Genomic DNA, 26,933 nt, shown 5'->3' on the forward strand with positions numbered 1-26,933 from the left:
GGAGGAGGGAGAAAAGGGCAATGTGACATTCTTCATTATATTTAGCCTCACCTCTTTGCATTTTGATGCCATTTTCATTGAATGGGACTAGAATGAGAACTGAGGGCCCTCCTCCTAGAGCTTTTAGAGATAATTTGGCAAGAGTCAGGAGCCCATAAATGAAGGAGCTGTAAGTGGGCAGCCTGGTATTCACACGGTGCTTACAGCCTATCCTTGAACAGAAATATGAACTTCAAAATAAACCCTTCACCTCAGTTAGCAGTTAGATCAACAAAAGCAGAGGATGGAAACCACCAGGGAGGGAAAGAGACAAGCAGCATCTATTAGGAGAGTGGGGAAGGACATAATGCTTTCTATTTGAACACTGGAATTAAAAACAAGGCAAACAAACAAAAAAACACTCAAATACCATTATCTCATTACCCTATCTGACAGACGGGGAGACCAAAGGAGGTCAGAGTCCCCTAGAAACCACACAGTCAGGTCTGAGTAATGGACTTCTTCTATGAGAAGATCCTAAATTAGCAGCTGTATGTCCAACCTCAATACTCCAAAGACTTCCTCTCCACCCCACAAATGTTAAGCTTAGAGAGCTTTCCTGAAGAACCAGAACAGACAAGAACAGGTCTTCTTCCCAGTCTCTAGAATTAAGTCACAGGGAATCAATAAGTTGATTTAATGAACATTTATCAGTTGAGATTCTCTTATACATGAGGCAAGATACAAAGAACACAAAGGCAGAAAGCACGCTTCTTGTCCTTGTGAAGTGAAGGAGCGAAGGCGCTCAGTCGTGTCCGACTCTTTGCGACCCCATGGACGGTAATCTACCAGGCTCCGCCAGGCTCCAGTATTCTTTTCCAGGCAAGAATACTGGAGTGGGTTGCCATTTCCTTCTCCTTCTGCCATTTCCTTTCCTTCTTGTTCTTGAGGAACTAACAATATAGTGGGGAGACCAACATAGATCACTTCAACATCACTGGCCAGTACATGACAGATGTCTGTATGGACACAGCACTCTGGGGACTAAAGGAAAGCCATCTGCCCAGCCTGAGAGATCCAGGGAGTGCTAAAGAGAGAGAAGGGGGTATATCTGGATGGATAGATGGGAATAAGAGAGCAAAAGAAGAGGGTGGTTGATATACTGGGTGGAGAGCTTAAGTTGACCTCACAGATGGGAGATATGGAATTAAATGTTACATATGGGGAATTGTGAATTATAATGTCAGTTGTGTGAGGTGCAGATTGAAACGAATAGTGGAGATACCTGAAGTTCAGAGGTTATCAAAGATACATGTAAACTAAGGAGATTAAACTTCATCCCAGAGGCAATGGGGAGTTACATATTTATAAACGATGCATCTTTTGAGAAAGGTTAAAAATAGAAATATGGACATACATGATCAAACTGATATGAAGCAAGGCAGGTCAGCGAGAAATTATACAAAAATTAAGGCCCACTAAGGCCAAACAAAGGATGAAGCAGGAATCAAGCAGCTAAATGATATAAGAACTATGACAAGAGGAGGGAGAGTCAGCAATTCGGGAAGGCATGGCCCCTCTGCAGTTGTGAGCCCCCAGAGTCAGACTTAGAGACTCTGACCACTCAACCAGTGTTGGATCTCCAGGCAGATTCTCTAAAAATTTATTAGTTCCAGATATTTGAAGGCTCAGGAATATACAACATGGCTAAAAAGAATAACTACCTTATAATAGCAAAACTGGCAAAATTCGGGGAGAAAAAACACTCATTTGGGAATGCAGACATTTGAATTTTGGTATTGATATTTGTCCTACAATAAGCTCTGTGAATAGAGGCAGTTCACTCTACATCTTAGTTTCTAGAATTGTAAATCTGGGGATAATATTTTTCTTATAGGTTTGCTGTGACATTAAAACAAAGTAATATATAAGAAAGTGCTTTTACACTAGAAAATGCTATATAAAATTGATCACTATTAAGACAGAAAATCTTTACTTGAGCCCCCATCAAAGAAAATAGCCTTAAATTAATTGAAAAAAAAAAAAAAAGGAAAGACCCCTGGTGGGTGATGAACTGTCAAGAATGTGTGGGGGAGGTGAGAAAAAACCTCAGCCCTCCCAATAGCCTTTAATGCCTTGGGGGATAACAGAGGTGTTTAGAAAGCTGGCCTTGCTGTCTTTGCTCTTTCCTGGGCAGTGGTAGAGATAATTTAGAATAGGGTGTCTTTGTATAAATAAGTGCAACATTGCCGGATGGCTGGCTTGCTTTCCCAGCAGGTTATTCTTTCTAGCTCAGCGAGGGCTACCAAGGGGCAAGGCACTGATAAGAGCTGGAGAGTTGTGGGTATCTTCCACCCTGGTAGACTTCCTGTGGCTTGAACCATTCTCATAGCTTTGATCCAGAGAAGTAACGTGGTTACTGTTCCTCTTTACATTTGTCTCCTGGACAGGGAGGGGGCCTGCTTGGACAGATGGGAAAGGAAGGGCAAGAGGGCAGGTACCAAGAACTTTGGGGAAAGACAGGGCATGAGGGAAAACACTATTTTGATCAGCGGTGAACTGCTTAGACTGGTTTACCTTTTACAGACCAGACGCAGTACATTTGGTGCTAAAACAAAGGAGAAGGAACCACTTTCCTTTTAATTAAGTGTTCTTTCCCAGACAAACCCCTCTGTAAATAAAGACACCAATATTCAATGCCGAGCCCGCATTTTTCTGAAACATAAATACTTGCTCTTCAAACAGCAACAGTTGCTTGTAATGCTTCTGTGTATTTTTCTTTCTTTTTTTTTTTTTAAAAGCAGGGGTAGTGGGAGGGAGGGAATCCAGGTCTGAGCCCTGGCCACTGCAGCCTGCAGAATGAGCTCCCCAGGGGGACAGCCTCCCTGTGGATGCTGGCAGGAAGAAGGGAAATAGGTCAGGGCAGCAGCCGGAGCTTTCGGCTTACTCTCCAGCATGAGGATGTCATTTTCCAGGCAGCAGCAAAGGGCAATTTCGGAGAGCTCAGGACAAAGGGGTCATTCAGAAAGGCCTTGGAAATGATGCCCCCATCCCCCTGGGAACTGCCTTCCTACAGCCAGAAACTGTGAAGAGGGTTCAACTGTGGTGCTGATCTCTTTTAATAATACCTTCTGGTCCCCTCTCTAACAGTGTAGGTTCTCCTGCTGCAGCGGCAGCAGCGGGTGAGTGAGTGAGAGCTAGCTAGCTGGCCTTCTGACACAAAGGTGTGGAGAGATTCCCCAATGACTGTTTAACTCACAGGAAGAGCCTCAGAAAGAAGAGGATGACCCGGGATTGCTGGATCAATGTTTTAGACAGCAATGCCAAGGCAGGAAAGAATCACTTACCCAGGACCACAAGATAACTGGAGTGTGAAAACCTTGGAGTTTGCACTTTTAAGCTGGTTGGTTATCTAATGCTCTCTCTCACCACTACTTCTGGGAAGATGCTAGCAATGGGCACAATTCTCCATCTGGGAAATTACACCGGATCTTCCTGTCCTTGGCAGTGTGGCAGGGAATTGCCTGAAAGAGGCAGCTGTATTTGGGGGGTGGGGGGATGCCTGGCAGAGGGGGTGTCACCAAGCACATGCTGTCCAATGGGACACAATGATCTCATGTTGTGTGATCCAGAAGTGGTCCAGCCTCAAAGACAGGGGACATGAGAACAAATCCATTTTCAGGGCTATACCCAGCCATTTAAACCCAATCCAGCAAAACCTGTGTAGTACAGTCAGCAAACACGTTTGATAAAAAGACAGTAAGTATTCTAGGCTTTGAGGACCATATACACTGTTGGAACCACTCAACCTTGCTGTTATAACATGCAAGGACCCATAGACAGTATGTAAAAAGGTTAGTGTGGTTGTGTTTCAATAAAGCTTTATTTATAAAACTGGCAGTGGGCCGGGCTTGCCCACCCCTGCTCTACACCAAATGAGCAAGGCTGGGAAGAACAGCTGAAGTCCTTTGAGAGTTCCTGAGCTGCTGTGGCCTTCCAGGTCACAAAGAGAACTAGGTAACAACGTGGTGTCTAGCCTACAGTTAATGCCCTGAAGCTGGCAGCACCACCAGGACACCCAGACCATTGACCTGAACAGTCCTGCCAGGCTCCCGACTCAGGGAAAGGAACAAATGAGAAGAGGAACCAACGGCTGAGGAGAAGGGCCATGAAGAAAGATGGAAAAAAAGAAGAAAGGCAACGAGAGGTGGCAGGGAGACACTGAGGAAAATGAGCTGCATGATGGCCAAAAATGCCAGGCACTCTTTCCTGATGAGTGTCATTGTAAAAACACATTTTGGCAAAGCAGGGTGCTCAGGTCTAAAGATAATGGGGGCTGGCTGAAATGAGAGGGGTCTTGTGTGTGACAGTGCAGGCTCCACAAGAAGATATGGGATGCAAAAACTGCAAGTCTGTCTCCACCCGAAACTGGGAAAGAGACAGGCAGCACTTCCTGCCCCATCGATCCAAAGCCAGGACAGTGCACCTCATAAATAAGGAGACACTTTTCAGGGCCAAGTGCCCTGTACTTGAGCTTTTTGTCTGCTCCCTGCTAGGGTGTTTATTACACAGTCTCTCCCCTACTTCACATCCTTCTCAAGGCAGTCTCTGGGTTCCTGAGTCCAGCTCGATGGCCATGCCTCCCTCTGTGGGGTCACACATGAGGCCCAGGAGGTGCTGTGAAATCAGCGTAAGACCCGAGTGCTGCTCCCTTCTGAGATCAGATTTGTAGTGACTGGGGAAGGTAGGCAGGGGATGGAGAACTGCTGGCCCAAAATAAGATAATAAAACATATATATATATAAAAAGAGGGGGATGTGGCAGGGTCAACGACAATCGCATCACCATACCTGTTTTACTGAGCTAAATGTGATTACCAAGGGAACAGGCAGAAGGTAAGAAAACCCATTCAACTGCAGCCATCACAGCAGCAGTTTGGCCCCCGAAGAGTTCCTGGAATGAAGTCTTCAGTGGACACTGCCCTGAAGGCGAGAGTTACATGCACTGCACGTCTGTGGTCCCATGCTCAGTCACCCAGGCAACCACGTGGTCCTTCTCCTAAGGGTGGGAAGGACCTCTACACTTGAGGACCAATCTATCAGGCTTTTCTGCATTCTTGTGGGGTAGAGGGAAGATGGCAAAGAGAAACGCTCCCCAGGACAACTCCTGAAATAAAAAACGAGGATACTATACAGGCAAAAGTTAGTGAACAAACCTATAACAAAATAAAAACCCTTCTTCATTCCTATGCCGTTCAGAAAGGAGTTTTCATATACTGTGAAGGAAACTGCCCAGAATAGGCTGTAACTGGTTCCTTTAGTCAGAATCCCAAGTTATCCTCCGTTTAGGCCATACTTGTCTTTCCTCTGGATAAAGACCTTCCAAACCCGTCAGCCCAACAATACATCCAAGCAGCTAAGAAAACGTGGAGAGGCTCTCTATCAAGAATCCCCAACTTACGGCTATGAAAGATGGGGACACTCCAACTAAGAAAGATCAATATCAACCATGGATAAGACTAAGGATGCCAGGGGCACCAAAGAGGATGGGGAAAACGCTTTAGCTTTTTCAACAGTCAAATATCAGCAAGCACACAGACAAAGGTAAGGTCATAATAACCATGAGACAGTAGAAGAGCTTTGGGCCACCCACTCCTTTCAGTGGTCAGTATTCTCTTTGACCCCTTTGTGCTTTTGGATATCACCAGCAGGCCAGAAACATGATCAGGAAGAAAAGTGGCTGGGGAAACAAGAGTTAAAAAAGAAAAGGGAAAGCACCTTTAGAAGATGTGAAGCAACAGGAAGAGGATACTGGTGAGAAATGAACAGAAACGTGACTAAGAGAGTAAGTGATGAGGACGTTACCAACAAATGTCTCAGGCAGCCCAGTGAGTGGATTTCCTCCCCCATCTAAAGCATAACCAACCAACCAACCTTTGTTCCTGCTCCCTATGTGCAGTCTTCAAGTCATGACCTTGAGTGGACTCACCTGCTTATTCCAACATGAAACAGTTCTGCAGTTCCTTATTCAAAGGGGATATTGCAGAAGGGAAATTCTAAAATATCCACCCCTTTAACTCAATTCCTATAGGGTCAAAAATGTCAATAGCTACTGACAACAGGAGTGTTTGGATTCTGGAAACACTTCTCTGGCATGCGGGGAGTGGGGTATCTTTAATTGATAACAATGCAGCCTCACTGTGCAGTTGCAAAATAGCGGGGAAAGACACCTTGCATACCAACATAAGGACTGCTTCTTCACGAACAAATGCATCTGACCACACATGAAATAGAGGGCAATGTGATACTGATGAGACAATTAAGGAGGTTAAGCACCCCCCGTTAATATATTCACTGACATTTCAAATCAATATGAGAGATGTGAAAGCTTATAAACAGGTATTTGTACCACTTAACATCCCAAAGAAGCCCACACTATTGCTCCCAAGAATCTACAAAGATCCATGAGCAAGATAACCTCTAAGATCCCCATAATCTTTTTCACTATGTTATGAAATATGATATTAAATATGATATGCATTAAAGCAGGAGGTACCCTGTGGGTTTGATTGTTAAAAAAAAAAAGGCAGATCTAAAACCCTAAGCCTGAGTCCAGCACACTTCCCACTGTTCCTTTTTTGTGCCCTGCCTAGCAGAATGAGTGACAGGCATACTCCTGGAAAGAAGATGGATCTGTTGACTATGACTTGAGAGAAATTAGCAGGTAGATGGGCACCATGGCAGCTGAGCAGCCTCACTCCTGCCTGCAAGAGCCAGCCCAACAGGCAGAAACAGAAATACAATTAAATTAAGTCAGAAAACCCGCTACAGAAAATGCAATTACTCAAAGATACAAATAAATGTTCAAAGAAAATTGGCCCCTGACAGGGTTAGTCAAGCTTCTAAATCCAGCTGGAGGCAGGCAGCTCTGGGCTGATTCACCAAGGAGGAGACCGCAGAGCCGAAGGCTCACTGCCTCAGCATCCTGGCTGGGTCAGCCAGCGTTCACCTCGCATCCCAGGACACCCAGGGTGAGGAGCAATTGGTGGGTGGATGGTCAATGAAGCAGGGCTCCAGGAACAGGATGTGGGCAGACACAGAATGGGTCACGGACGTGCAAGGCGGATCGCCAGAGAAAGGGGCAGACGGATCTCCGACATTGCAGGAAAACACCAGACCAAGTGAGCCCCGCTCCCTCCACCCTCCTCATCCAAGAAGCAACTGGAAGATGCCCTACCTCTCGCTGCAGCACCAGCTCCTTGGTGAAAAGCGTTGCTTCCTCACTGAATGGCTCCCCTTCCTGCACCAAGCCTGGGAGGTTCCGGGCTCCTCTGGGGCATTCGATACCTGTGTCAGGAGAAAGGAAGAATTTGTGGTGAAAAGGGGCCCATGAGGTCTGGTGTCCAGCAAGAATGGTCCCCTGACTCTGGGCGATCTAGTACCTACTAGATGATAATGCAGGACAGGACAGAGAAGTGGAAGGAGGGGAGGTGTTTAGTTCACCTGAGGTGGGAAAAACGACCACTATCAGGGCAGCAACAGTGGAGAAGGGGATCTTGGTCACAGAGTCTGGAAATTATTAAGATCACCAGGGGAGTTCCAAGTAAGATATTCGGGAAACACCCCCCACTCCACCAAGATGTGGGATGAATCCTTGTCTTGGACTCCTTACTCTGTAAGGGCCTATAGTCTCGCTGCTTCAATCATCACTTACACAAATGGCTCTCTCACCTAAATTACACTGATATCCCCAGCCATTCTGCCTCCTGAGAGCCGTTCTGGCTGATGCCTAGACATTTTCTCTTTACTATCTGACTTGCACATCCAATTCACAAGTGTTAACTTGGTGTCATTTTCCTCTTCAAATAAGCTTCCCCCTCTGTCCTCTGGCTATATTTGGGACAATAGTACCATCAGTATTTCATTCAGAATGGGAGACAGAAAAAAAACAGAATCTTGATGAAATATTAGGTGTCTGAAGCCAGACAGACCTGGATTCACATCCTAGCTGTCATTTATTAGATCTGTGACCAAAGCCCAGTGACTGAGCCCACTCAAAGCCTCAGTTGTCCTATTTGTAAAACATACTTCAAGTGCCTGTTGGTGGAATTAGGGGAGATTATTACGGCAAATATTTAGTAACATGCCTGACACATGGAAAGGTTCAATACATTTTAGCTCTTATTACTGTATCATTATTATCACTGACACAATTACCCATGCTCAAAATCTCAGTCATCTTTCATTCTACAAAGTAGTCTGCAAGATTCTTGAAGACAAAATCTCACCCTTCACACGCCTGTGTACTCAAGGACAGCACTGTATACAATATGGGTGCTCACTAACCAAAGCAGACTGCGTTTTCTTTGTCTTTGTTTCAATCATTGATGTTGCAGATATTTATCATCGATGGTGGTCACCTGTGACAGGCCACAAACTATGTCACATTTTGATGTCTGAATTAGATTTCCCCCAAATTCAAACTGCAGCTGCAATTATGAAGCCAAAAACGTGACCTAGGTTAGAGACCTAGGAAAGGAAAATAATCAAAATATGGGGGGGCGGGATGCACTTAGTGCCCATATCTAAACCACTGCTGGCCTCTCCTGCTGCAATAAGGCAGTTCTGCTGGAAGGTGTGACCTCTTATTTATAAACAGCCTCAGGGACAGTGACAGACGATCTGGCTTGAGGAGGTGGCATAGGGCGGACACCTGCTGGGAGCCTTTGGGAGAACAGGGGCCACCGCTGCTGGGACAGAAGGTACACCCCTTACGGATGAAGCCAGGTAGCTGCGCGTGTTTCTGGCCACAGCACAGACTGAAGGTCAAGGAGCTCAGAGGAAAGGTAATAGTTTATACCCCAGGTTTTCAGAAGCTCAAGAACAGTGCTTTCTCTCCAAGCCTCCAGGCCTCAGCAAAGGAACACACGACATCAAACAGAACTCTGGACGGGGAGCACAGCACCAGGAGAGAAACCGCAGCAGGGGAGCACCTGGAGCTGGTGCCAGGACCATTCCCCCACTCAGGCGGAGACGGGATGGGGAAGGCCCTGCCCGAGCGCCACCTGGGCAGAAGGTCACCAGGGCTGCCCCTCTCCCTTCCCACGCCTTAGTGCCAGGCTGGGAGGGAGAATTGGAACTGATTTTTTGAAAAAGACATCAATAAACTCGTGGGACCAAAAAGCCTAAGATTCACCTTGAGAGGAGATGAGGGCTCCAGAAAAATGAAAGCTAGCCCATCCATGACTTTCACAATGTTATTAACCAAAAACCCTTTCCATTTTATATGTGTAAACTAAGCAAACAATGTAATTATCAGAGGAAGATAAACCATTCTATTCTGGCTACATAACCACAGGTAAAACACTGTTGCTCAAACAAGAGTACTGCGAAAACAAGTGTTCAGTTTGTTTGTGACTCTCGGATGGGATGTGACTGGGGTGCTGTGGCTGGGGCGTCACTGAGAGGAAGGACACAGAGTCACTCTAGGTGACCAGATGTCCCCACTCTTCCTGTTCTTGCCTGGGTATTCTGAAGTCTTAAGGGAGCAACACACCCCGCCAGCCCTCTCTGAATCCTGGGAGATCACCAAGTGATAAACTAGAGAGGCAGGATGGCCCACTGAGCCTGGGGAGGCAAACAAGTCAAGCTGAAATGGATTCAGATTGGCTTCCTGGAGAGACTCTTGGGCCTGTGGTGAGCGAACCTTAACCACTGCCTGTGGACTCAGAGGCAATGCCAGGAGCTGGGTTCCAGCTCTTCAAGGGGAGAAAGCTGAACTCGGCTGTCTCCCTGGCCTTCAGATGAGAAAAGTGAACACACCGCAGCACATCAATTCCCATCAGGCAGGCGGGCAAGAGAAAGTTGCCGGAGAACAAGAATATCATCGCTGCTTTTATCATTCACTCTCCCCTTTCTCCTGGCTGACTCGTCCCTCTCTCTGACCTGCCTCTTCTGAAGTAACCCCTTCTGAGGCAAAACCTGTCTCAATGTCGCACCTCAGGTCTGGGTCAGGATGGCTTAGCTGATGCTAATTACTAGGACAGAGAGAGGTTCTATCCAGTGGGAGCAGGTACCAAACACTGAAACCCAGGTGAACCCAGGTATAAGTTCTAGGAGAATAAAGGTGTGTGTGTGGGGGATGAGTATTTACCGAGCATCCTTGACTATCTATGAATTGACATGTGGCCCCAAGTCACCAAGTAGCCAGTCTGAACTCTAGACTGTCAGACGCTACAGCTACTGAGAAAAAGCCCAGTTTCTGGAGTCAAGCACTGCTCTCGCCAGTGTTGGACAAGGCAGGAGTGCAGGACTGGGGGACTCCACTTCATGTCAGGCAGGTGAGGGCGAGAACAGCTGGAGTTGACATGTATGGCGGACATGCCCCTGCGGCACTGGGGTCCTCATGAGAGCAGAGGCAGGGGGATCCCTAGATACAAGGGGGGCCCCAGGCTGGATCGCAAAACAGGGAGTGGGTGAGTGAGGTGGAATCTATTACCAAACCAGGGCTCACAGCTGGGGCTAGGAGGCAGGAAGGGCTTTTACAACATTGACTATCTGAGTGTTAGAAACCTGATGAGCCAAGCTACTTCTGAAGATGGACTGAGTGCTGATGCTGCTGCTAAGTCGCTTCAGTCGTGTCCGACTCTGTGCGATCCCATAGACGGCAGCCCACCAGGCTCCCCCGTCCCTGGGATTCTCCAGGCAAGAACATTGGAGTGGGTTACCATTTCCTTCTCCAATGCATGAAAGTGAAAAGTGAAAGTGAAGTCACTCAGTCGTGTCCGACTCTTAGCGACCCCATGGACTGCAGCCCACCAGGTTCCTCCGTTCATGGGAGTTTCCAGGCAAGAGTTCTGGAGTGGGGTGCCATCGCCTTTTCCGACGGACTCAGTAGATGAGTGTTTTTCAACTTTTATCATTTATTATGATTCCCTCCCCCCACTCACGTATGGGGATATACATATATACAACAGTTTCCACAAAAGAGTGGTCAGTTGTGACTACATGTGATACTCTGTCTCCCTTCTCTATTAATGAAAACAGCATACAGTTACGACACTGAATTAACTGAAACCTCGGGGTGAGGTTTGCAAGGTCAAGGGCTTGGGGAAGACTGAGGTGTGAAGACAGAAGGCTGGGTGGCCTGACGGCCCTCTTTGAGAGGTCAAAGGCCACACCAAGTGCTTACGTATCAGCTTTGGGACTTGGCTTTTGTGTCCCAAGGGATCAAGGACAGGACGAGAAATATGCAGCCCACTAACAGAGAGTAAGTCAAACAAGGTAACGTCATAAGGTAGGAGAGACAAGACGTAGCTGCTGAAGGCAGGGGAAGGACACGTGCAGCCAGCGAGGGGAGTCCTGCTATGCCCTCCCCTCCTGAGAGCCTGGCCAGTAGGGAAGCCCGATTGCACTGTACCTCTGACTCAAATGCCCCTCGGTGCTGGGCTGGCGTCCCCCGCGTGCTGCTTTGTTACTGATGCACCAGACTTAGAGAAGGTTAAAGAAAACATATCACAGGAATGAAGGCGACCCGGAGGCTGCAGTGGCCAAGCTGGGCCAGCCCACATGCCGCAAAGGTGAGCGCCCCAGATGGTGAGAAGGAAGCGTGTGTCATCAGGTTCCGGAAGCCCTCGGTAGGCAGGCCAGGCAGAGCTGCAATTCTGGTTGGGGCTCAATCGCCACTATCTGCTGTCTTTCCCACTAAGGCCCCGGGGCCGGCCTGCCTGCTCACGAGGACAGTTAATTCTGCTGAGCTTCCAATGCCACACGTGTAGGTCAGCCACCAAGCTGACCCCTGACACAGGCAACACTCGAATACTGAAAACACTGTTGTTGTTGTTTTTAAATCTCAAACACTCTTGAACATTTCCTTCCCTATAATGGGGAGGGCAGAATGGAGAAGAAAGAGACCCCCATGGGGCCCTCGCAGCTGACTTCTGCCAAGGGCAGACACAGGAGAGGCAGGCCAGACACATCTGCTTCTGCTCCAGAGGCTCCCTGACCTCTTTAAAGCCCGACAGACAGACCTGCCTAAGGGAAAAGCCATTATCCCTCACACCTTCTCTATGCTTTCTGGGATAGGAAGGCCGACCAAGATTACTTAAAAACAGAAACAGAAGAGAATTTGCTTGATTCGGTACAATTGAGAAAGAGAAAATTCATCACCAGGCATCGGCACATCATTTCTGGTTTCTATTCTGCTGCTGACAAAGTATCACACATCTCCAAGCCTCAAGGTCTCTGGCTGTAAAATGAAGGTGCTCCAAAATTCTCTCCTGGCCAGGAAATCCTACCATCTGCATTATGCCCTTCTGAGATCTCCCATGTCAGGTTCAACTCTGGGAGTACAGGGTGCCTCCTTTCAAATGTCAAATTCTGGATATACACAAGCATTCTATTAAAAAGAAATTATACATTTAGAGACATTGACTAACTAGGTCAATTAACACAAACACTTTGGTCAGTCAGCTCTGGAGCAAGAAGTACAAATTGTTGTAAATGATACGATAATGGCTACGTAAGATTCTGTTGATGGCCATATGAGGGAGTTGTGTATTGCTTGAATATTTTACATTATATGTTGAGTTTTATGATAATTAAGCCTCAAAGCATGGTGCCTTTTTTCTTTATTGAAGTGAGGGAAGTATCACAAATTCGCCTCGGCTAGAAGTGACACCTTTCCAATGGCTTAGTCCAGCAAACAAGAGGCCAGGCATTTGCGGCTGGAAACAGAACTCTAGTGGAAACAGTAACCAATAGGAGGGATTAGTTGGTGGTGTTTATTACTCGTCTACTATGTGTTTGTTACTGCATTGGACATCACGGAGGGAAGGATGGAGCCTTCTGCCAACTTTGGATACTTGCGGAGATCCCCTGGCAGACCTTCTCTGCCCCTATTTCACAAATACGCATCACTGCCTACTCTGGGTTAGGCACTGGGTTGGGAGATGAAAACTCAATAATGAAAAAGACAGACTTTGTCCTAATGAAGCCTAATTAGCAGCATGACAATATCATCTTCCCCACCATTGTATGAAGTATGCTGTCGGTGATGGAATTTATCATCGGTCTGTAGGGTGCTGGATGTTATGCAGTAACATGCCATATCTGGATTATGGCGGGCAGGTGCATCCGTGTCTAGGAGACTATTGGGAGGATGCACTGGACAAGTCAATCACGAGCTCACCACTGACCCGTCCCTTGCTAAGGAGGCAGCCTCAGGCAGCTGCTTTCCCACACGTGGCCCTGGATTCTGTCCTCTCCCTGGTCACAAATTGGGGATGGATGTCAGAGCAGGAGGTGAGAAATGAGGGAGAGAGGGCAGAGTTGCTCCTGTACTTGAGTCAAGCATAGTCAATTTATAGCAGATGCAGAGGGGAAGCAAGCTCTGTCTAAAGAGAAGTGAAAGATAACAGGTGAGAAAGATTCTTTCTGGAAACTGGGCAGCACCCAGAACATGAGGCCATTAGGAGGAGGAAGGAGGGGAGGGCATTGCTTCAACACTGGAGCACAAGCACTGGAGCAGGAGGTGCGAACCGCCTCTGACCAAAGACCGCCCCTCCGGGGTTCCAGAATCTGGAAGGTCTGATCTTAGCTTGGCTCCTGTTTGAGAGTTTAATGGACGTTCCCATAAATCTGCTCTCCTCTCACTGCTACCACAAGTAAGCGAACGTAAGAACCTGGAATTTCCAACCCAAATAAAACCAAGATGCAATTGCTTCCTGGGGTTGGTACTGTGTCTTGCTATTGTTGTTCAGTCGCTAAGTCATGTCTGACTCATTGCGACCCCATGACCTGCAGCACGCCAGGCTTCCCTGTCCTTCACTATCTCCTGGAGTTTGCTTACACTCATGTCCATTCAGTTGGTGATGCCTTCCAACCATCTCGTCCTCTGTTGCTCCCTTCTCCTTCTGCCCTCAATCTTCCCCAGCATCAGGGTCTTCTCAAATGAGTCAGCTCTTTGCATCAGGTGGCCAAAGTATTGGAGTTTCAAAGTTTGCTCAAACTCATGTCCATTGAGTTGATGATGCCATCCAACAATCTAATCCTCTGTTCCCCTCTTCTCCTGCCCTCAATCTCTCCCAGCACCAGGGTCTTTTCCAATGAATCAGCTCTCTGCATCAGGTGGCCAAAGTACTGGAGTTTCAGCTTCAGCATCAGTCCTTCCAATGAATATTCAGGACTGATTTTCTATACGTTTGACTGGTTTCATCTCCTGCAGTCCAAGAGACTCTCAAGAGTCTTCTCCAGCACCATAGTTCAAAAGCATCAATTCTTCAGTGCTCAGCTTAAGTAAGCAGGGTGACAACACAGCCTTGATGTACTCTTTCCCAGCCTGTAACCAGTTTGTTGTTCCACGTGCAGTTCTAACTGTTGCTTCTTGACCTGCATACAGGTTTCTCAGGAGGCAGGTAAGGTGGTCTGGTATTCTGATCTCCTTCAGAATTTTCCACAGTTTGCTGTGATCCAAACAGTCAAGGCTTTAGCATAATGAAGCAGAAGTTTTTCTGGAATTCCCTTTCTTTTCCTATGATCCCGCTTTTGTTGGCAATTCGATCCTGGTTCCTCTGCCTTTTCTAAATCCAGCTTTTACATCTGGAAGTTCTTGGTTCACATACTACTGAAGCTTTACTTAAAGGATTTTGAGCGTTACCTTGCTAGCATGTGAAATGAGTACAACTGTAGGGTACTCTGAACATTCTTTGGCATTGCCTTTCTTTGGGATTGGAATGAAAACTGACCTTTTCCAGTCCTGTAGCCACTGCTGAGTTTTTCAAATTTGCTGATATATTGAGTACAGCACTTTCACAGCATCATCTCTTAGGATCTGAAACAGCTCAGCTGGAATTCCATCACTTTCACTAGCTCTGTTCGTAGTAACGCTTCCTAAGGCCCACTTGACTTCACACTCCAGGACGTCTGGCTCTAGGTGACTGAGGATTGTGTCTTAGTCCAATTTTATTTTTTCAAGTATCTGTCACACTGCCTAGCACAGAGCAGCACTGTAATTCCTCAATCAAGACTGAATAAATATTAGTGAAAAATACTTCTGGAAAGAAGTCCATACACAGAGAAGGAAATGGCTCATGAACAGTCAGGGTCATAGACCTCTTGCAAATACCAGCAAGGGGCTGACAGGATCCCGAACTACACACATCCCATTTTCCCACGGTGACATTTAAAGGACAAAAAGAAAACATAGCTATACCCATCTGCCTCCCTGGTCTTTGAATTGGCACACTTGGGAAAAGAAATTTAAGTGGACAGGGCATATGGGCAGCACCGACCAGCACTGCTGATGCTGGGAAAGACTGAAGGCAGGAGGAGAAGGAGATGACAGCGGATGAGATGGCTGGATGGCATCACCAACTCAATGGACGTGAGTTTGAGCAACCTCTGGGAGTTGGTGATGGACAGGGAAGCCTGGCGTGCTACAGTCCATGGGGCAGCAAAGAGTTGGACACACCTGAGTGACTGAAATGAACTGATCAGCAATGTCAGTGAGACCCGAGGCCGGAGCACCACAATCGTGTTTGGTTTCCAGTGCAACAGAGGAGGAAAACAATGCCCACCCGTGACCCGTGCTCGGTTCCAGGCAGTCATGCGGCCAGATGTTAGGGCAGAAAACTGAAGTGCACTTAGAGAGCAGTGGGAGATGACTCAGGGGCGGGGATGCCTGCCTTGAAAGGAAAAGATACAAGGTGCTAAATCTGTACAGCTCAGCTAAGTGGTGACTAAGAGGGTGACACGACAGCAATCTGCAAATATCTGAAAGGTGTAAACACAAAAAGGAGGGAAAATGCTCAGCCTGAAAACAGGGGGTGTAATTATTAGGGGAAAGAAAATCTGGATGAAATATCGGAAAAACTTAGTGTGGGGATGACTACGGGGTTATAAATAAGTTTCCTGAAAGGAAAAGGCAATTATTCGATCCTAAAGCTGAAAGGTGGCCATGAAGCCCATCCCTCTGCTTCTGGGAAAGCAGCCTGGACCAGGGGACTTTTATTTTCTACATTTACGGAGAGACTTCTTAAGTAAATCTAAGTCAAAATACTTCTGCTTTAAGTACTGCTTGCTGAAATTTTAACCAATTTTGTTGGTCAAACCACAGAAGAGACAAAATGACTGTTCTGATGGGGCTTTCAGAATAAAAACAGGCTTTACCTGCTAGCATGTGACACGTGCCTGGCCAGCAGATACAGTGGAGCTAAGCAGAACCGGGGCGCAGACAGCTGGGTAGAGCAGAGGACTGGACCATCTGACGTCCTGGAGCATCTTCATCCCTAGTCTCTAAGACCCGGGTGAGCACTCGGGGAAGTGCTGCAAGCTTCCCAGAGAGAAGACCATGGACACTCTCCCTTCTTGCTATATAAACGCAGTCCCCTGGAGTGAACGTCAAGGAGAAGGCACAGACAGAAAGCCAAAATAAGCTGCCTGGCACACTGACTGCACTCCGGTACCTCTGCCTGAGTCCTTGCTGCTGCAGTTGGCCAATTCATAACTCCCTGCCTCGTGGCAGACAGTAAAGAACCTGCCTGCCAATGCAGGAGGCCTGTGCTCGATCCCCTGGGCGGGCAAGATCTGGAGAAGGGGATGGTAGCCACTCAAGTATTCTGGCCTGGAGAATCCTATGGACAGAGGAGCCTGGTGGGCTACAGTCCCTGGGGTCGCAAAGAGTCAGACATGACTGAGCGACTATCAATCAATTAGTTCCGTTTCTCTGCTTTCCCCTGCCATCCTTACCCCCAAGAACAATAACAACAACAAAAAAACCAGACCACGTCACCCAGAGAGTAAGATGGTGAACTTCGTATTTAGAGAGTAAGACACAGCAGTCTAAGAAAAGTAACACTTTCTTATTTTTCTACTCTCTCCCTAAGCATCAAAACCAGAATCTAGACCTCTTAAGCTTTCAGCACAAAACACAGAGACGGACAGGCCAGCCATCTGATGGTAAGGAAAGTAGTTATCATCTAAATCCTTATGCCAAGCCAAACCCTCACATGTGGCAGGACTGTAGAAACGAAGACACGTCTCAGGATTTTCCTGGTGGTCCAGTGGTTAAGACTCTGCCTGCCAAGGCAGGAGATGATCTGTGGTTGGGGAATTAAGATTCCACAGGCCTCGTGGTGTGGCCAAATAAATTAATAAATAGAACTGTTTAAAAAAGGAGAAGAAGAATCTCATGTACCAAATAGCTTGCTTGCAGTCCTCTCTCATAAGATTTAAAGCAGAAATTGTTTGCAGGCCCCAAGCTGCAAATGTCGTCAGTGAGTCAGTTAACAATTGAGAACAGCAAACTGTCCCACTTAGGGCCAGCTGGTCCAATGTTTTCACATTCCCAAAATGGCCCAAGGAGCAAGGCAAACCATAGACCATTGGTTCCTAAGAGTTCTATAGCATATAAGGCCTCAATGTGTACTGAAAGGGTCAAAAACGAAGGAGGATTTTGCATTGTCTCAGATTCTTTATTCTCTCTCTTGTTCGCTAAACCGCTATTTTGTTACCTCGGGGGAGGTGGCATCTTCTGGGCCAATTTTGGAACATGTCACTGGTAAGGCTCTTTCAGTGATGAGAAGAAAGGGATAAGAGAAGAATGAAGGAATCCTAATTAAAGGGATCACACTCCTCAGGTAATTGAAGTCAGGGGAGTCAGAACTGGGCAAGAGCTGAGACTGAAGCTGTTTTTAGTTCATAGTTCCAACTGTTTGAGGGAGACTTTTAGTACTGCTTGATTTGGTCATCTTTGAAAGGACCAGAAAGCAAAGTTAACTGGCAAACGGGAGCAATGAGATCCAGTCTCCACAATGTGATGAGAGCTTTGGCTCCCTGTGAAGAAAGGGAGGGGTGGGGAGAGGCCAGCCACAGGGAAGAACAAGTTTCTCTGGCACAAGAGTCACACGATGTGAGCACTGGGAGAGGGTGACGTTTGGAGTCTCACCTCTGGGTTGTCAGCCCATCACTGGCAGATCCCATTCTGCAGTTACCTGAGGGAACGGACATGCCACTCCTCTCTGGAGCCCCAGAAAGTAGATACTCAATAACTGTCTGCCAAACAAATACCAGAGAGTAAAAATAGATGCGGCAAACCTGCAATAACAAGTTCTTCTTCCGAGTTCCTGCAAACATACTATACTAGCTAATGCTTGGTGAATTTACCACAAAATCTTGTCACTCTCACTTCTGGGACTTTAAGGACAGAGAGTGTTAGATGCTAAATCACTGACCGCTGTCTGAGAAGGAGACAAGGAAGGGATGGCTTAGAGGCCTCACGCTGGATGGCTGGGCCAGGCGGGGCGCAAAACTGGCTTCACCACTTGATTTATCATTGGCTTTAGACACCGAAGAATCATTCCCCAAAGGGAGAGGAGCTTTTTCAGATGGAGCTGGAGTGGCAGATAATAATGGGGCCAGCATCAGAATAACCTTTTATGATTTGTCCCACCACAGAGCAAGAGATGGAAAACGATGATTTTTTTTTTAAAGGGAGAAAAAATTCTCACTGACAAACGAGGCCGTTCCTGTCCCGTGACATGCCAAGTGCACGGCCGTAAACAAGCCAGCCAGGCTTTCTCTGGGGGTGTGTTTGTGAAGGGGAGGGTGGAGATGGCAGGCTGTCTGCTTCCCGACACACATGTTCATTTGGGGGTTTGCTGCAAGCAGCAGCTGCAATAATATCACCACCAACCAGGAGCAGAATGAAACCACCATGCCCTCTAAAAATGCTTTCCATTGGGTTTCTCCTAATTATCCCTATCAACACAGCCACCTCACAACCTCATTACATAGAAAACAAAGCATCTGAGGTCAAGAGCTAGGTCCACAATGGTCTTTCCAGAGACCAGAGAGCCACGTGACTCCAGCGCTTACGTAACACCGTGGCACCATGGAGACCGAACCTAACAAGCCCAGACCCGTGTCTGAGTGGTGAGGGGGAGTCGGTTTCTATGAGAACCTTAACGTTAGCTTTTTCTGACTTATTTTAAACATGCAACTTTATCTCTGAAACAAAACTTAGACTTCTAAAACATAAATGTCATTTTCGGTACCCCAAAATCCTCGTGTTGGGTCTTTCAAATTCCCTATTCGTGGATAAAGAGACCAACCTAAATCTCCTGTTCAGGCTGGTAGAGAAGAGCTCCAGGGAAGGGGGAAAAGCCACGGGAAACAAGCACGTGCATCCTGCAATACCAGCTTCCAGGAGGTATCCTGCCACACACCTGGCAGCCAAATGTAAAAGCTGCTTACTCGCATAAATTTAGAGTGACTTTTTCTAAACCAAGCTGTGTTGTTATTTGAACAAAATGCTTCTGAGATGTGTGGAGTACACTTTCAAACCACTGCCTTTCTTGAGCTTTCCACTCATAGAAAATTTCTCTGAGCTTCTCCTCCTGAGGCAAGTGAAAGCCCAATGTCTAGAGATTAGTATGCTCAGCTAGAGGAACTGGAGAAGAGAAAAACCAGCGACTGGCAGGAATACCAAGACCCCTGGAGCCAGGAGAATGAATAAGACTGTGAGCTGAGATGTTGTGAGGAAGAGACCTTCACCTCACCCTCTTTATACGTAAAGGAAGAAATGAAAACAAGCCAAAAAGGAGAGGAATTCTGAGAAACCAAGGTTCTTAAAGAGCACAGGCTGACCTTGGATGCAGAAATACATCCTATCCTGATAAGTAGCTTGAATTCTGGGCTGTGGATGAAGACCGGCATTCACCTTTTTTTTTTGTTTTGGTTTAGTTTCACAAAAAAGGGGTCAGCAGGCAGCTTCCTGAGGACTAAGTCCAACCCACCGCCTGTTTTTGTACAACCATGAGTTAAGAATGGCGTCTGCATTTCTGAATGGATGCAGAAAAAATATTCTGTGACATGTGAAACACATGCAATTCAAATTTCAGTGTCTCATTCCTATCTGGCCCTTCAGAGAAGAGGTGGGTTGACTCTTGCCTGTTGTAAAACTGGGTGAAAAAAAAAAAAATCCAGGCAAGGCAGAGTTTCACTTTTCAGAACCAGAGGATCAGTACAGGCGACAGCATGAGGATATCCTAAACAAAGACACTAAAAAAAGTCCACGGTCACGTAGCTGAAGAGGTAAGAAGCCAGCACACGTGGATCAAGGGAAGCTGGTGCAGCCAACAGCAAGCACGGGCGTGTGCCTGCTCACTGGCTCTCCAGCACTCCGTTCTAGGAACGTCGTCACTCCGGTACCCACCATCTTCCCCTGTGTTCCCACTCTACTCCCGCAGACCCTATTCAAAACTGTGAACTTTCCAGGGTTGCCCTTTTCTGTTTACAACTGCTTCCTTCCAGTCCATGACAGAAAACTCTCACCATCACATTTCTCGCTGGTACTCAGACTTCATCTTTCTACTTTTCTTGGAAAAGCACCTTGATCTCTGCATGCACTCGGCACTATGCCCCAACACTGTAGTGAAGGTCTTTCCCTTTCCTCCTTTCTCCTGGGTCCTCTCTCTGGGCTGCTCGTCTTGTCTCCTGCTGTTGCCCTGAGTTATGTCTTGGGCCCCTTCCTTTCCACTCTCTGCAGCCTCCCTTGGAAAGCCCACCCGTTTTCACATTCTCCATCACTGTGATCACCTGGAACCCACGTAGGTAAGCCTGAACTGTCCTCTAAGCTCTCAAGGAGCGTCTGACAACCCTCAAGGGTCTGGTCGACATCTCCCGGTGACTGTTACGTCAATCCCTCAAACCTCATCTTCCTGCTAACTCTCTCCCGCTCCTTCCATTGTCCCCTAGTCCGCCTGCAGCACTAGCAACCCGTTAAGTCTAAAGTTCTCACCTACATTTGATTTGTCCCTACTTTCTCCACATAACCTACTGATTGCTACATCTTATCGATCCCATTAATCCCACCTCCACAGTTGTTTATGTAAACCATGGGATCTTCTGAATTCTCGACCTGACTCCGCTTGTTCAGGCTGCTGTCACTTCTGGCCCAGTCTTCTGATCTACCCGCCTGTCCTTCATTTCCCCCATCCTGATCCTTCCTTCCTTCCTGATTTCCCTAAAACTCTTCAGTGGCTTCCAAGGGTTTACCATATAAAATCAGAAATTCACAACCTGACACTCTAGGCCTTCTAAAATCTGGTCTAATTCCTTGGGACCATATGAAACATCCATTACCCACTTGATAGCCCCTCAAATGCATGAAGACAGTAAAACATTTATTTTCTCTCATCCTCATGTTCTCTCCAGTCTAAACATCCCCAGGTGTTCACAAGATGTGGGTTTTTGACTTCCTACTGCTTTTTTTCTACTGCTTTTATTCCTTGAAAGTAAAAGTGTAGTCACTCAGTCGTGTTCAGCTCTTTTCGACCCCATGGGCTGTCGCCCACCAAGCTCCTCTGTCCATGCGATTCTCCAGGCAAGAATACTGGAATGGGTTGCTGTTCCCTTCTCCAGGGGATCTTCCCAACCCAGGGATCAAACCCAGGTCTTCTGCATTGCAGGCAGATTCTTTACCATCTAAGCCACCAGGGAACCTACTGTCTGAGCCACCAGGGAACTTACATCTTCCAACAGGAAATACCTTTAGAGCTGACTTCATTGAGAGGTCTGATGGGCTAGTGGGGCTCATTCACTGGGAGCAGCCCTTCTTGCACGCTGCAGAGAAGCACCTCTGGAGGTGAACTTGCCAAGTTGGGCTGATGGAGGAGGGGTGTGCAAACACTGTGGATCAGCACTACTGCCCCCCACCCATGACCAGGCAGAGTTAAGACATTTCCTCCAGGCAGGAGGCTGCAGCAAGAGAAAGCTCCATCAGTGCAGAAGGAGCCTCTGGGATGTGGGAGCTCTTGAAGGGCTGTGAGGAGCGGTGGGGCCCATCCTGAGGAAGGCAGCAGCCTCTATGGCCTCCATTCCAGCCCACCTCCATTCTGCTTTGCAGCAGTCGCCCCAGGCACCGTGGACTGTCACAACACTGGTGGTGTTGTGACAAGCCATCTATTCATTTCCTCTCTCATTCACGGGGCTCTTGGGGATAGAAAGGAACAGCAAATCCAAACCACTGCCTCGAATCCACTCTGCAGAATTCAGGGAAAGATAGTTTTATTGAAGTGATTATCTGCTCTGTTCGGGAGACCGGAGGGAGAGAAAAGGATTTCGGCATCCAGTGCCTGCCATGGATGCATTCCTGCAGAAACGACGACTGCAGCTATCACTGTGGCCAGTGGGACACTGACAGCACAGCTGGCACTTAATTGAGGCTTTTAGCTCCTGTCACAGTGTGGCAACGGGGCAGCAGAGCGCCCGGATCTGAGCTGTGACGCAGGACACAAAGCTTGGCTGAAAAGCAGGGGAGGAGGGAGCACAGGGAGGGAGAGAATCAGGGACCTGACAGACAGGCTGCCTGAGTTTTTGCAGCGAGTGGGAGATATTAACCTGTCTCACCAGGCTGGGCCTGTCTTCAAGGCAGAGGAAAGCTGCTCCAGTGGGCTTATTACTCACAGCTGCGGGACAGCTTGTGCCACAAGCCCCGGACGAGAAGCCTGCTCTGAATTGTGCACATTTCTAACAAGGCTGCGAGTCACTGGCGAGCAAGTGGCAGTGGCGTCTTTAGGGTGGGTGGGACGATCAACTTCCCCAACACAGCTCGCGATCAAGACGTTGCCGATGATGATTCTGGGTGCTGTGACAACCAAGGGGGGAGTGTGCACGCGCATGCACACACTTGCATGTGCTCACACATCCAAGGAAAGCGGTGCAAAGAGGGGAGGAAAGGGGTGGGGGGAGGCAGACCAAAGAGCGGAGGAAGGAGGTACTGAGGAGGCAGCAGGGGTCGTAATGACCCAGATGAGACACTGCTGAGTGCAGGGAGAGTGACACCAGGGCTGTGTCCACCTGCGGATTGGCACAGACACCTGGCAAGAATGCCTGAACGGCAGAGGCCAGAGACAGGAATGGGTGGATTCCTCAGCAGAGCAAACGCCACAATCAAGTTTCGTTTCAGGGAGAAAGGAAATATGAGCCGCCCTTCTGCTGTCCCTGCCCTGGACATGTCTTCCCAAGCCCTAGACTGCCTATAGGGCTCTTCTATCATCCTGAAAACTCACAGTGCTGGCTTGTTTGTGCTGTTTCTGTTCTCAGTTCACGCTTCACCATATCTGAGCCTCACTCCCTGTAAGGCCAGCCTTGTCCGGGATCATAACCAGAAAGAAATGCCATTGGTGCAAGACTTTCAGACTCAGGACAGCGGCTCCTCTGAGGTTAGAGGAAGTACCTGCTCTCTCACACACACAAGTGTGAGCACTGTTTCTTCCCTCAAGGTGTGCCCTCTTCCACATCTGCCTAGCAGGACCAGTGCTGGGGAATCAGAAGCTTATTACAAGGCACCTATGTTTACAATAAATGCCAGAGGGCACATTCTTGTAAGGAATTGGGGGGGCTCTGAAATGCTGTATACCATGTGGTCGCCTGTTTTATGTGACTATTTTTCTGTTTCCATAGTTTGCGTCATTAAATAATCCTTTGTTCTCTTAAAATATATAACAGGGACTTCTCTGATGGTACAGTGGTTAAGGCCCTGCCTTCCAATGCAGAGGGTATGGGTTCGATTCCTGGTCAGGGAGCTAAGACACCACATGCTTACTGGCCAGAAAAAAACAAAACATAAAAAAAAGAAAGAAAAAAACTTAAAAGAAATAAAAAAAGTGCAACAAAACAAAATGACAGTCTTGGATTGGGTTCTTCCTTTCTGGACCCTTGCTCCATACTCTAGCAAGTCCTCCAGCCCAGATGGACTCTTTGGGGTCAGAAGGCAATCAGGTGCCCTGGCACAAGGAACTCTCCGGCTATACACCTGCAGACCCAGGGACAAAAAAGGAGAAAGCCTTCCTAGGGCAGCGATTGAGGGAGACACTGACTCCTGAATGGCAGAGGACAGCTGTTGGTAAGAGGGTGGGGGCGTGAGGAGGCCAATTTCCTAGCATAACAGCCGAGAGAAAAACAAAAACAAGAGAAGTGTTTCATATGGAGGCTGTCTCCCCTCATGTCACTAAACTGGAAAATTCTATCTTCTGTATTTCACCCACCCTTAGCCAGCTGTTCCTGCTTGAGTCAGGAGAAAGGAAAATGGGTGGGGAACAAGGGATTTCTCCTGGCCAGCCTGGAACCACAAGGAGCTCAATCACTAAATGATGACTCTGGGGACCACAAAAAGGGCGTTCCTTCCTCTATCTATCATAAAGCCAATTGGTATCCTATAGGGTGAATGCGAACATAACCCAACTGCTGCTGTTCAGTGACCCAGGCCAACCCCATGGAAAGAAGCCTGCACGGCCACTTGCAGCCCTTAGGGCAGACAGGATCAAAGAATACATATGGTGGGAGTCTGGAGGCACCGAGTTCAGCCTAAACCACTGAAGTCGCCTTGTGTGGACCAGAAGAACTGGCACTACTAATCTGCTAGGACCCTAAAGGTTCTTATTTCCCTGTTACCCATGTTCTGAGATTCTAATGGATTAATCCTTGTAGATGGGTGATATGGTTTAAAATACTGTCGGCCTGGGCTGCTGTTCCCTCCCGTGGGGTCTCAGAATAACTCTGCACAAATCATTTTTGCTAACCACTCACTCGGGCAGCTCTTCCCTGCCAGAACACACACGTCTTATGTAACACCAGGAGCTGCCCAGCCTGCTGAGAGGAGGGCGTTCCCAGAGCGCAGCTGCCTGCAGCCCCTCAGGCTCAGCACAGCCCCGGCTTGGAAGCCAGCTCTGTCCCCAGGCCCAGGCTCCCTCAGCGAGAGAAGACCCCCAGGGGATTCAGGGGCTCCTCAGGAAGGTCATCCCATTCCAGCCTGCCTTAGAAATCGTGCAACTGGGATGTTCTATGAGCACTTCCAGGGCAAAGGTTGACTCTTAGATTTTTGGAAAGTGATGAGTAGGGGAAGGAACCCAGCGCCTCTCCTCTGAGGATTCACACAGCTCAGGGTGGACGACAGAGACAGAACACAAAGCCACAGGAGGAGTGGAAGGGGAGAGGGGCCACAGGACGCCTCATGAAGCCTCCTCCCACTCCTCAGGCCTTTGAGACGCCTGCTGCTCCTGGCTGGGCTTCCCTCTTAACCCTTCCTCTTGATGCCCCTCTTGTTTCCCTCAGTCTCTGAGGTCAGAACCTCCTCTCTCGACTGCTCTTCAACCTGCTCCTTTGCAGCTGCTTTCTCCTTGACACCCCAATCCTGGGCAATCACATTCATGCCCTGTGCTTCAGATTCCATTCTAAGTGGAGGCCTCTCAGTTTTCATCTTTACTTCTGACCTTTCTATCGAATTCATCTGGACCTGCAAAAATCCACAGGCGTCTAACATTCAAGGTTTCAAAGCTGACCTAACAACCTTCTCCTTGCAAACATCCTATTATTTACAAGCCAGAAAAGTGACCTCTCTCTCTCTGCCATCCTCTATTATCAAATGACCAGCAAAATTCTACATCAGAACCTTCCTGGCCAGATCTGCTCTTTCCTTTTCATCCCTACCTTGTAGCCTAAGTCCAGGCATCCCCCAACCACACTTCCTGACTTCAGTGTGGATTCCCCCAATCTAGTCTTTGTACTGTGGTAAAAGTAATCTCTTTTTAAGAGATTATGTGGACTTTCACTAGATCTAGTAACATGGATGAAACTCAGACAAAACCTGGATAAAATAAAGTTGGGTAAAATAAGACTATAACTCCAAGTATGATGGCCAAGAGAGGCAAGACTCATCTATGGTGACGGAAGTCAAAATACTGGTTATCTCTGAGGGGATTATAGAGCCTGCTGGGATGCGAGAGATATTCTGCATCTCCATATTGGGGTAGTGGTGACCTGGAGTTATACATGTACTGTTATAAACATAAAATTAATAAAGCTGTATACTTAAGATTTGTGTGCTTTATTACGTAATAATCTTTCCTAGAGCTTAAAAAAAAAAAAGATGATGCATTATCCATCATTCATTGCTTCCTATTACCTATCTTAGGAATGACTAACCTGGGGAGGATGGGGCTGGGACAGGGTGTGTGTCAAGAATGTGTCTGTGCTCAGTGGTGTCTGACTCTGCAGCCCCATGGACCTTAGCCCACCAGGTTCCTCTGTCCAGGGGACTTTCCAGGCAAGAATACTGGAGTGGGTTGCTATTTCCTCCTCCAGGGGATCTTCCCCACCTAGGGATCGAACCTGCGTCTCTGTCATTTCCTGTATTGGCAGGAGGAATCTTCACCACCTGGGAAGCCCTAAGATAGGCTTGGGCTGGTGTTTGCCAATCTAATGAAGTAGTATGAAAATCTCTGTGTGGTCATGTATTTTCAGAAGACTGGTAGCCTTCTTCAGATTTATCATTCATAGAGAATGCCTACGACTTTTCTTTGAGATACAACCTAAGCAGCACAGACACAGGGCCCTTCAAAGATGGGGAATATGACTTTCCAAACTCACCTTTAACCACTGTCCCTCTTACAAGAGACATGCTAGCCATATTGAACTATTTGCATTTTGAGTAACAATGCTTTTTTAAGTTTCCCCTCTTTCCTTGTCTGGTTATACCCCTTTCCTCATTGTCTGTATCTGGCATTTTTTTGGAGAGAAGGCCTACAGCTCTCTAAGATGTTCAAAAAGTTTGCTGAGTACTCTAAATAGCAAAGAAACTGAACTACAAGGTAGGGTAAACTAAACAACTCAGAGGTGAAACAGTTCAGAACTGAAGTCCAGCGAAATAATTTGGTTACAAAGGGTGGCCTGAAGCTGGGCAGAAGCGCAGTGAAAAGATTATTGAAGGAATGAATGAATCACAGTACTGAGATCCAGTGCTTTTGTAGTAACGACACTGAAGACCTCTGCTTATTACATATGAGATGAGAGAACAAAGATTCAATGAGGGAAGAATCAGGGGTCAAAGTTAACAAGATAACATGGAAGGAATAACACTTAGTGTCTAAACAGAAGATAGAGGGGGGGGGGGGGGCG

At 47.5% G+C, this 26,933-nt stretch overlaps 1 protein-coding gene across 1 annotated transcript in view; it reads right to left on the reverse strand.

The window, feature by feature from the left end:
* SND1 (staphylococcal nuclease and tudor domain containing 1) overlaps positions 1-26,933 on the reverse strand; it is a 421,950-nt gene that overhangs the window by 91,590 nt on the left and 303,427 nt on the right. The window contains exon 17 of the mRNA XM_010831720.1: positions 7,216-7,325. Coding sequence (XP_010830022.1) covers positions 7,216-7,325 — 110 coding nt within the window. The remainder of the gene's footprint in view (positions 1-7,215; positions 7,326-26,933) is intronic.

Source organism: Bison bison, unplaced genomic scaffold, assembly GCF_000754665.1.
Source record: "Bison bison bison isolate TAMUID 2011002044 unplaced genomic scaffold, Bison_UMD1.0 scf7180017864530, whole genome shotgun sequence".
Classification (NCBI taxonomy): Eukaryota; Metazoa; Chordata; class Mammalia; order Artiodactyla; family Bovidae; genus Bison; species Bison bison.